The 12,469-nt window shown below is 40.9% G+C and overlaps 1 protein-coding gene across 1 annotated transcript in view; it reads left to right on the plus strand.

Moving 5' to 3' along the window:
- Positions 1-12,469, plus strand: part of gon4la (gon-4 like a) — a 208,609-nt gene that overhangs the window by 32,973 nt on the left and 163,167 nt on the right. Inside the window, exon 6 of the mRNA XM_084311994.1 lies at positions 334-429. Coding sequence (XP_084168120.1) covers positions 334-429 — 96 coding nt within the window. The remainder of the gene's footprint in view (positions 1-333; positions 430-12,469) is intronic.

The following is a 12,469-nucleotide window of genomic DNA, read 5'->3' on the forward strand; positions in this document are numbered from 1 at the left end:
ATATCTACTATATTAACTCTTATCTACTATATTAACCTTATCTACTATATTTACTTTGATCTACTATATAAATTCTGTTATCTACTATTAACTCTTATTTACTACATTAACTTTGTTATTTACTATATTAACTTTGTTATCTACTATATTAATTATGTTATCTACCATATTAACTCTGTTCTCTACTATATTAACTCTGTGATCTACTGTATTGACTGTTACTACTATATTAACTCTTATCTACTATATTAACTGTTATCTACTATTCTAACTATTTTCTACTATATTAAATTAACTCTCTCTCTCTCTATCTCTCTCTCTCTCTCTCTCCAGGCTCCTCAGTTTGTGGACATCCCCTTGGCGGAGGAGGATTCATCTGATGAAGAGTACCGACCCGATGAGGAGGAGGAGGATGAGACGGCTGAAGATGTGAGACACCAGAGTATAGGCTCAAGCGTTACCTTTACCATTACCTTTTTTGTCAGTTCCCATAAACATTAGTAATTTCTTAAGATGTTATGTAAATTATTGTAAACAGGAATAAGACAGGTACAAGCACTACAACATTTACTATCTATAGTTGTCTTCATTTTAATTAAATTATGAGCTTGTAGCTACTAAGTGAACTTGTGGTGTCGCTCAATGAGGAGTGGGGAACAACATTTTTAAAACTACCAGCCAGGCAGATTTTTTACCAGCCAAAAATTATAAATAGCTTTTTAGTGGGCGGCTGGGTGGCACAGCGGACATTGCAGTCGTCACCAACGCAAGAGACACCGGGTTCGACTCCGGCTGTCGGCGCTGCCTCCGGCTTGGGCCAGCCGTCATACTAATTCAATTGGCAGAGTTAGAGGGTGGAAGTCGATGGGTGGTAATCTCGACGTTGTGGACAGCGACTCCTACAGGTCGGTTGGGGATGCCTGCACAGCAGAGACAGGAAATGGCGGGGGTAGTGTGAGCCTCCCACACGTTACACCTCGCCAATGAGAGTCCGCACTGGCAGGTGAAAAAGATGTGACAGGCTGCCTCCTTGTGTACCGGAGGGGGGACACGTGATGCAAGGCTTCTATCCTCCCTACAACCGTCCAGTGGGGGGCATATGCAAGCAACGTTCAAGACAGGGGGAGGGAAAAATTGGCACATTGGAATTGGGATGGGAGAGAAAAGTGGATAAAAAAAAAGCTTTTTAGTACAATATCGCCATGTATTACTATTACTATATACTCTCCAAACTATTTAGTGTAGGGCTGTCCCGAATATCATTTTACAGGCTTTGAATACTCCTTGGTGTTTCCGAACGAGTATTTGAATACTCTTTCTCAAAAAACACTGTTGAAAACAGTTACTACCAGTATGCTTCTGGAGAGAGAGAGAGAGAGAGAGAGAGAGAGAGAGAGAGAGAGAGAGAGAGCGAGAGAGAGAGAGAGAGAGAGAGAGAGAGAGAGAGAGAGAGAGAGAGAAGAGAGAGAGAGAGAGAGAGAAGAGAGATGAGAGAGAGAGAGAGAGAGAGAGATGAGAGAGAGAGAAGAGAGAGAGAGAGAGAGAGAGAGAGAGAGAGAGAGAGAGAGAGAAGAGAGAGAGAGGAGAGGAGAGAGAGAGAGAGAGGAGAGAGAGAGAGAGAGAGAGAGAGAGGAAGAGAGAGAGAGAGAGAGAGAGAGAGAGAGAGAGAGAGAGAGAGAGAGGAGAGAGAGAGAGAGAGAGAGGAGAGAGAGAGAGAGATGGCAAAAAACTAAATGTCTCCTGCTTTTAGGCTGTTAACACTTTAACTGCCAATGACGAGTTAGGACGTCTTTCCTAGCCATGCTCAAGTTGCCGAGGACGCCGTAACTCGTCTTTGATATCAATATTTCAAAAATCTGTGATCGGAATCATATTTTCCATCCGCAGCCCTGAGACCCACCGAAAAGCGCCACTCACCTCTCTAGCGGTTCAAGAGCGCCATCTGGTGGCCGATCGGCGCAATCGCCAAACAGGAAGTCATGTGGATGAAGTGCTGATCACCCATATTACTTCCGGGCACTCTCTATAGGTCCCGGGACTCGAGCTCTACACAATACATAGCGATCCGTTGCCAATAACTCGATAAACAACATGATTTGGACGTATATACTATTATACAACCTGGAAATGGACCGGGTATTTCGACATCCCATAATGGAAAACTGTCTACTCCACGCTGATCGCCCAACGGCCCGAGGAGACTGGGGTGAGTTTTAGCGTGTAAAATTACCGTGTTCGATACTAACTGCTATGATGAACATTTGACCCACATTAGATGAATGGTATAACGCTGCCCACGGAATTATAAACGCCCCCTCGCCCATCCGGTCAACATCAGATGACATGTAGTAACTTCCAGAAGTACGTGCAGTTGGAATTTTTTATATCGAGCCGATTTCATCATCAATATAATGCATTTGGGGCTATAGATCACGTTCTGGAGAAAGCTGCAGAAAGAGATGAAAACATACTTATACTTTTTAGACCATATTTTAGTATGAATATGTGAATTAAAAAGTTTAACGTTGCTACACAATGAACATTACATATAGGACATTGAATGGGCCCTAATAATGGCAATCTAGCAATATAATCTAAAAAGTTATAGCCCTGCAAAGAAGGGGAACTTCTCCATAGACAAATAGAGCTGGCAACCCATGGTATATCATGAATTTAACCTCCGGCACCCATAGTGTTAAACTACAAGTTACAAAACGCCTCCTGCTTTTAGACCGTTAAACTTAAACTACTAGTGTTTTATTCAACATTTTTCTTTGTGTGTTTATATATATATATTATATATAATATATATATATATTAGTGCTGTCAATCGATTAAAATATTTAATCTGATTAATCGCATGATTGTCCATAGTTAACTCGCGATTAATCGCAAATTAATCGCATATATATTTTTTTTATCTACCTTAAACAGATCTTTTTCAAGTTCCAAGTTTTAATACTCTTATCAACATGAGTCAACAAATGCTTGCTTTATGCAGCCATTTAACACAAAAGGATGGCATCAAATTCAAAACAGAGTGATGCACAAAATAACTTAAAAGAGAATAATAATTTAAAACAATGAATAAAGTGTGCATGAAATAATAGGGGAAAGAAAACCTTAGGAACTTGTTACATTCACCCACACAAGGGCTGAGTAATCACACCCCCCCCTCTCTCTCACACACACACTCTCCCAGCTCTCTTTCTCTCTTGCTCCTTCCTCATCTCTCTCACCCCCCCTCTCTCTCTCTATCTCTCACACACACACACACACACACACACACACACACACACACACACACACACACACACACACACACACACACACTTCAGAAACAAACATAGTATCAATGAGAGCATCAATAATACACCTGAGTGAAGTCTAGTAAAAAAATAAAATCGTACAAGTTAATGAATCGTGAGTTAAAAAAAATAGTGCCGTTAATAGAATCGGTATTAACGCCACTATTTTCTTTTACCTCACGATTCATTTTCTTTCTTTTTTTCTTTTACTAGACTTCACTGAAGTGTGTGTGTGTGTGTGAGATATATATATAGAGAGAGAGGGGGGTGAGAGAGCTGGGAGAGTGTGTGTGTGAGAGAGAGAGAGAGAGAGAAGGGGGGGGGTGTGATTACTCAGCCCTTGTGTGGGTAAATGTAACAAGTTCCTAAAGTTTTCTTTCCCTTATTATTTCATGCACACTTTATTCATTGTTTTAAATTATTATTTTCTTTTAAGTTATTTTGTGCATCACTCTGTTTTGAATTTGATGCAAATTTGCAATGCATGAGGGTCATCCTTTTGTGTTAAATGGCTGCATAAAGCAAGCATTTGTTGACTCATGTTGATAAGAGTATTAAAACTTGGAACTTGAAAAAGATCCGTTTAACACATTGAGTGCCACGGACTCATTTTTTCTTTAGAACATTTTATTTAGATTTTTTAGAATAGACTTCAAGGTCCTCTTAATGGTGTACAAAGCCCTAAATGGTAAAGCCCCTGCTTACCTAGCAGACCTCCTCACCCCCTATACCAACGCCAGGGCCCTCAGATCGGCTGATAAGGGTCTCCTAACCACTCGTAGGTCTAACTTCAAGTCTAGGGGGGGACGTGCTTTTGCGGTCGCAGCCCCTGACCTCTGGAACAGCATCCCCATGTCCATCAAATCTGCCCCCTCCATCGAGTCTTTTAAATCAAAACTCAAAACCCACCTATATCGCCTGGCCTTCCCTGACTCACTTTGACTCTTGCCGTACTTGTTGACGTGTTGTTTTGTTTTTCCTTTGTCTATCCGTTGATTTTATTTTATTTCTCTGTTTATTTTATACTTTTCTTTGTACTTAGCTTAGCCATGTGAAGCACTTTGGTTGACAAGCGTCATGTTTAAACGTGCTATACAAATACATTTGATTGATTGATTGAGATACAGGATGTCCTCAACACATCTTTACCAGAATGGAGCTACTAGAGAGATCAATGAGAAGGTCATTCAGTCAAGTCGGGTGGGAGATCTCCAAGATAGTCCAGAAAAGGCTGCCAAATTTTATTGAAGTGATCAACCCTGTTCCTTAGTGAATAAGTAACCTTTTCTAGAGGGATACAGCTCTTCACCTCTGAAAGCCACATCCCAAATGGCAAAGGGAGATCTGACTTCCATTTTGTTGCAATACATTTTTTGGCAATGACCAGGAGGAGTTCTGTAAGCTTGATGGAATGACTGCGTGTAAGGTTTGAGTTTGTAAAGTTACCAAGGAGGCATAATTCGGGATCAGTCGGAAATGTTATATTGTGAATTTGTGATATAGCCTCACAGAAACTTTGCAGTTTGATACAATGCCAAGTGGAGTGAAGGAACGTGCCCTCCTGACCACACCTAAAACAGAGGGACGAGATACTAGAGTTGAACCCATGTAATTTGGAGGGGGTAAAATAGACCTGATGCAGAACATTTAATTGAATCAGTCTATATCTTGAATTTAGTGTGCATGTGACCCCATCTTTACATAGGTCCTCCCAGAGGCCTGGATCAATTTCTGTGCCTAAATCTCTCTCCCATCTAGTCCTGGACCTATCAGGTTCAGTGGTCGGCAGAGAGGGTAGTAAGGTGTTATAGACTTGAGAGATGGTTCTCACCATCCTTTGATCATTATGAAAAAGACTCAATGGGAGATTTTTCTGGTAGTTTCCATTGACCTTGAGTGTTAACCCTCACAAAATCTCTCAGTTGCAGGTATTTAAAGAAATCTCTTCCAGGAAGTTGATATTTCTCTTTCATTTGCTGGAAGGACATAAAAACCTAATTTTCATAACAATGTTCCAGTCGAGTGATACCTTGTAAAGACCAAGACTCAAAGTCTCTATTCTGGTATAAGATAGGTATAAGCCTATTTCCCCATAGGGGGGTTTTAGGTGATAGAGGGCTATTGTGTCTGAATTATTTTTGTAATTTTAACCAGGTTTGGACTGAATGGATCATGAAGGGGTTCTGGGTGATGGTCTTACTTGATTTCACGTCCCATTTGTACAAGGTATCAGACGGGGTGGTCTCGTTAATGTCTAGACATTCAATGTTCAACCATGAGGCTGAGAGGTCCCCCTCAAACATTTGAGCCAAAAATCTGGCTTGTGCCGCCAAGTAATACAGTCTAAAATTTGGAAGTTTCAGTCCTCCCTTTGTATAGTCTAAAGTAAGTTTAATTAAGGTTATCCTTGGGGATTTACCTCGCCATATAAACCGTCTGATCAATCCGTCCAAGGAGGAGAAAAATTTAGAAGGGACTTGGATTGGGAGGGACTGAAATATATAAAGAAACTTTGGCAGGACATTCATTTTTATAGCATTCATTCGGCCTAGTAAGGTGAGAGGGAGGTTGATCCATTTTTCCAAGTCCTCCCCTAGGATTTGTAACTGTTTTAACAGATTGAGCTTATATAGATTCCCCATCTCCTTATCTATTAGTATACCCAAGTATCTTATACCCTTTGGTGACCATTTAAAAGGGAAGTTATGTTGAATGGTGTCTTTAATAGAATCTGATAAGGGCAGTATTTCACTTTTGTCAAGGTTAATCTTATATCCGGAAAAGGAGCTATATAAGTCCAACAGTTCGACTAAACGTGAGAGGGAGCTTTCCGCGTTTGTTAAAAAGAGAAGAATATCGTCGGCAAAGAGCGAGATTTTATGTGTGTTCGGTCCAATTTCGAAGCCCGTTATTTTAGTGTCTATTCTGATTGCTTCTGCTAGGGGTTCTAGGGCGAGCGTAAATAAGGCAGGGCTAAGAGCGCAGCCCTGTCGGTTACCTCTATGTATGGAGAAATAATCTGAGGTAGTCCCATTGACCGCAATCCTAGCTTTGGGGGAGCCATAGAGTGATTTGATCAAGTCGACAAATTGAGCGTCAAAACCAAATTTCTCAAGGACTTTGAAGAGATAGAGCCATTCCAACCGGTCAAAGGCCTTTTCGGCGTCGAGGGAGAGAGCAATGCTGGGAATCTTGTTTTTATGTGCGAAATGGATAATATTAAAAAAGCGTCTAAGATTGTTAGAGGAATGTCTGTTAATTATAAAGCCAGTCTGATCGGAATTAACAAGGCGGGGAAGGAATGTTTCTAATCTTTTGGATGTCATCTTAGTTACAAGTTTATAGTCTGTATTTAGGAGCGAGATTGGCCTGTAGGAGGCGCACTTTAAAGGGTCCTTCCCCGTCTTGTGAATAACCGATATAATGGCCCGAGAGAACGTCTCAGGAAATTGTTTTTCTTCTCTAGCTAATTGAAGGACTTCCATTAAGGGAGGGATTAAGAGGTCTTGAAATTCCTTGTAGAACTCTGGGGGGAAACCATCCTCCCCAGGAGATTTATTTGACGGTAGAAGTTTAATGGTCGCTGTTACTTCGCAAATTGAAAATGGTTTGCTCATAAACTCGCTATCCTCGGCAGACAAGCTTGGGAGATCAAGTTTGGAAAGAAAGGAGTCTATTGCTGTGCTGTGTATAAGTCACTGTAATAGTTTCTAAAAGCATCGCTAATTTCTGTGGGTTTATTGGAGATTCTGCCCGGGGCTACTTCAATTCCGTTAACTGCCCTCTTGCTTTCTTCCGTTTTTAGTTGCCATGCCAGTACTTTGCTAGGTTTCTCCCCCAACTCATAGTATTTTTGTCTAGAACGCATAATGGATTTCTCAGTTTTGTATGTATTTAAGTTATTATATTGTATTTTTTTGTTCACCAGGGTCCTATATGTATCTTTATTTGATGTTCTCTGATAGTCTTTCTCAAGTGTTTGAATTTCAGCCTCAATCGAATCAAGTTCAGCACAGTATTTCTTTTTCAGTCCCTTTTGTATAGGAGATAATGTGGCCCCTTAGGTAAGCCTTGAGTGTATCCCAAAAGATGAAGCTATTAGGGGCAGATTGTTTATTTGTTAGTGTAAAGAATGCAATTTGTTCTCTAATAAAGGAGCAAAATTCTGGTTGTTTGAGAAGCATTGGATTAAATCGCCATCTATATATTGTTTTTATCTTCTCTGGCATAAATATGGATATAATCAGGGGGGAATGATCGCTCAGTAGTCGAGTAAGGTATTGAGCGTTCAATACTCTATGGTATTGGTGAGTGGATAGCAGGAAGTTATCTATACGCGTGTGGGTGCCTTGGGGGTGAGAATAGAAGGAGTAATCTCTAACCCCTGGGTGGATTCCCCTCCAGGCGTCTGTCAAGTTATAGTCCTTTATAAAAGAAATTGTTGTTTTTGCTGCCTTGGTAGGGGAAGCCGGGTTGGTTGAGGACCTATCCAGTACTGTATCCAGGCAGAAGTTAAAGTCCCCTCCCACTAAGATTATGCCAGTTGACTGAGCTATAAGAAGGAAAATATTTTGGATGAAGGCGGGGTCGTCGAAGTTAGGTGCATAAATGTTCAATAGTGACCAACGTTCCGAGTACATTTGTCCCTCAACAAGTACAAATCTGCCTCTAGGGTCAGAGGTGGTTTTGGTGGCAACGAAAGGGATGTTTTTATTAATAAGGATTGCGGTTCCTCTTGATTTGGTATTAAAGGAGGAAGCAAACACCTGTCCAACCCACTCTCTCTTGAGTTTCTTATGTTCCTCATCAGAGAGATGCGTTTCCTGTAGATATACAATGTCTGCTTTGAGTTTCTTTAGGTATGAATAGACCTTTTTTCTTTTGATTGGGTTGTTTAGGCCTTTGACGTTGAATGTTATGAATTTAACTGGCTCCATCATTTGATCTGTGTGGTTGTGTTGTAAAGTACTCTCCATCTCCCCACCACTCCATGTCTGGATTGTTCTCTATTAGAGTATAAGGGTACCGATATCTCTCTATATGAAAAAATATACATGTAGTACAGACGGAAACATACATAGAATACAAATAGAACATAAAGAAATGTACCCCTATGCCTGTCTCCCCAATTGAGACAGGCTGATAAATCCCCTGTTGACAGAGTGTCTTTCAATTGTGCAGCTTCACTCTTAGCCTATGTAGAGAGGCTCCTGCCTCTCATTATGTTATACACATCTTATTTGTGTTTTAACCGAAACTATTGCTGAGGAGCAAATTAACATTGTTATTTACATGAACAACCAATAACTTGGAGAACTGGAGATAGGTATGTGTAGAATTGTACCCAACCCTTGTTTCATGTTCAAAAGCGACATCAATTTAAAGGGAGAAAAAATAATAGATTGATATTTAAAAGATATATGTATATATATAGTAGGTCAAACTGTCCTTACTTATATAAAAGCATTGTCATTCGCGAAGTGACAGTGATATGAAGTTCCACCTTAAGTTCTAGGAAACAGAAAAAGCAATCCCATATCACAATTAATTCTGGCAGGTCGATTTTGCAATATGTCAATTATTATGTAAAACGTATTATGTAAAACTAAAAATAAAAGTTCCACCTTTGATTCTAAGAAGACCCAACCCTTGTTTCATGGTCAAAAGCGACATCCATTTGAAGGGAGAAAAAATAATAGATGGATATTCAAAATATATATATATGTATATATATATAGTTGGTCAACATGTCCTTATTTATATAAAACCGTTGTCATTCGCAAAGTGACAGTAGTATGAAAAGTTCCACCTTAAGTTCTAGGGAACAGAAAAAGCGATCCCATATCCAAATTAACTATGACAGGTCGATTTTGCAGTGGTATGAGGGGAAAGAATTGAAAAAAAAATCCACCTTAGATTCTATGAAACAACAAGAACCAAAGAGCAAACAGAGAAGAAAAAAAATTAAGATTGCAAACTATGGTAGGTCGACTTTGTAACATGACCATATTTATATAAAGCCGTTTTCATTCAAAAAGTGACGGTGATATGAAAAGTTCCACCTTAGATTCTGAGAAACAACAAGAAGTGATTACATATCTATACAAACTGTGGCAGGTCAACTTTGCAACATGTCAATAATTATATATATAACCACTGTCATTCAAGAAGTGACATTACAACAGGAAGATCCACCTTAAATTCTAAAACTGGGGAAGCGATCACGTACCCATACAATCTATGACCGGTCGACTGCTTGTTTTCTTTCACGGTCGATGTGGAACGTCTTTATAGCCTGGTGTCCCAGTCATTCATTTAACGGGGTTTTCAGCTTGGCCAAATCGTTCCTTGCAAAATGTCTTGGCTTCCTCCGGTGTGGTGAAAGTGTAGACTTCTCCCTCCGCCAGTGTCACCCGGAGGCGGGCGGGGTGAAGGAGCCCGAAGTGTATGCCTTTACGGTACAGGATAGTTTTGACCTCATTAAACGCTGCACGTTTTTTAGAGAGGGTTGCGCTGTAATCCGGGTAGAATCTCAGAGTTTTATTCTGATAGCGGGGTTCGTTTTCTCTGGCCCAGAGTAATGCTCGTTCCTTCTCCTGGAACCGGTGGAAGCACACTATGATGGATTGTGGCGGGGTACCTGTTTTGGGTTTGGGGAGTAGAGATCGGTGTGCTCTCTCCAGCTCTGGTGGCTTGTTGAATACGTCGGGACCCATGACTTCCATCAGTAGATTTGCGACAAATTTAATAGGGTCTTGTCCATTTTCGCTGTCTTCGGGTACGTTTACAATACGGAGGTTGACTCGCCTTGAACGATTTTCCAGCTCGTCGACCCGGTCTAGGAGGGTGGTGTTGTCTGTTTCCAATTTGCGAGACCATCAAAGTTATCTCCCGCGGTGGTTTCAACTCTGGCGAGGCGTGCTTGAAAGGAATTAACCGTTTCGTGAAGTGCATCCACCAATGTTTGTAGGGGCGAGAGAGAGTTCTGTAACAAAGTTGAAAAGTCTTCTCTGAGGCTGGATCTTTGTTTTGCTAGAACTTCGAGTAGAATAGTCATGGATAGGGCGTCTTGACCGTCTTCTCTGTGTTCCGTATTGACTGCGACGTCTCGTGCGGCCATTGTCTTGCTAGTAGCGTTGGCTCTATTGATTGGAGTTGTCCGTGTCGGTTGTAAGGTCGCTTGTTTAAGATGTCTGGTCCTGTCGTTGTTCATTTTTACCTCGGTAGGGTGTTTGTTAAGTAGGAGTGTCGATTTTCTGTGGTTGAAACGTTTTTTAGATGTTAGAAATGTACATTATTAGCGTGAGGCAGGAGAGCCTTCTCGACCACGTCTTTCTCCTACGCCGACATAACCGGAAGTCGCCACGGACGCATTTTGTCGTTAGTTCATGCCGACCTTTGAGTGCCCCCGACGCTATATCACATTTTTTTTTTTTTCTTCTTATTGGCGATTTGAATTCATATTTCATCAATCGAGCCTCGGGTTAGTGCTGCAGAGTCTCTCTGAGCTCAATTGGGAAGATACCGCCCCCTATCGTCTTTCCCTGTGTAACTACTACACCCCATTACTTTACACTGCTGAAGGGGGTGTGGCCAGTTTGCTCATTTTACTTTTCCCTCAAGCCAACTGAAGGATCGATTGTGCTCGCCGGCCCGGAAAACGCGTGGATTATGTATTTACAGGACCCTGTAATCAATAAGCGTGATCGATATTTGGGATGGCGATCAGGAATTGGAATAATCTTTTTGGATAACATCTGATCTCGGGTAAGGAATTTATTTTACCAGTCTTAGGATAATCAGAGCTGTTTTCACAGAGATATAAGCGTTTGCCCTATGCGTGTGTGTCTGTGTGTGCGTGATCAGGAAATGAGAGAATCGATATTTGAGCCCGCCTCTATAGCGTGCATAAGTACACATATACTATCGATAATCTAGCATTTATTTGAAAACGATTCATAAATAGGCAGAAAAATGACCGTTTTTGTGTATGCTAGAATATTCCAGTAAATGCCTTTTATCACGGAATCTATATATTTTCCTGAAAAACGAGGGCTTTTCAAAATGCTATAAAACGAAAATGAACCGATTTAAAAAAAAAAAACAATCCGTTTCGACAATGTTGACTGCAAACAAGTCATTGATAAGCGACAGGCAGATTAGACACATAGCCATAATTTAAGACAGAGATTATGCGTTCACAACGCTATCATTGAAGTGGGTCCTGGCATTTAACCATGTTTCCCATGTTAATGGACGGCACTGAAAGTGTTAACACTTCCAGCGCCAAAAACGCTGTTCAGCGTTATTGGCCGCCATGCGTTGTCTGCCAGGATCGCTGTACATAATTTTTTAGATCAATATTAAATTTTTTCGCCATGGCATTCATAATTCATATACCCACCCCCGGTCCTGCAGCTGGACCCCAGATGTGACTGCAACGATGGCTCAATACCGCCGCCTGGTGGATGGTCGGGCGAGTTACACTCGCAAAACAGGAAATGGCATCAGTGCATCGAGGAAAATCATCCGGCAGTCACATCTCGTTACGGGACTCCCGACAGACACTATGTACATATGGATCGCTTTCTAAACTTAATAATCGATATGATTTCGGCGTTTATTGCGCCATACAAACCGGAAATGGACCTAGGCGATCGGCGTCGTATAATTGGGATCTTTCACCGCCAGTCTCATTGGCCCACGGTAAGAGGAATATAACGTTATTTTCAACCCGATTGTGCATTTCCTTGTTTGCAAACCATCTGATCAATATATCCACCCAACCTACATAAAGTACTGATGATCAAGGAATTATAAACGACCCCCCCCCCTTCCTCCACGCATGATGAAGCATAATGTATACCGATCATATACATTTGAATTTTTTAATATAGCGTGTATGGGAAAGAAACGGCAATCGATAATCTATATATGCGTTTGGGCCTATAACTAGCGTTTTTGGAATTACAGCAGAAAAGATTAAAAACATACTTATATTCTAGAAGGTATTAACACAACAATGTATGAATGAAAAAGTATAACGTTCCCACATCCTGAACGATGGATAATCGATGTTGAATGGGCCATAGTAATGTCAATATAGCAATACAATTTAAAAGGTTATAGCCCTGCAAAGAAGGTAAACATCTCCATAGGCT

Source organism: Notolepis coatsorum (assembly GCF_963971535.1).
Source record: "Notolepis coatsorum genome assembly, chromosome: 4".
NCBI classification, from domain to species: Eukaryota; Metazoa; Chordata; class Actinopteri; order Aulopiformes; family Paralepididae; genus Notolepis; species Notolepis coatsorum.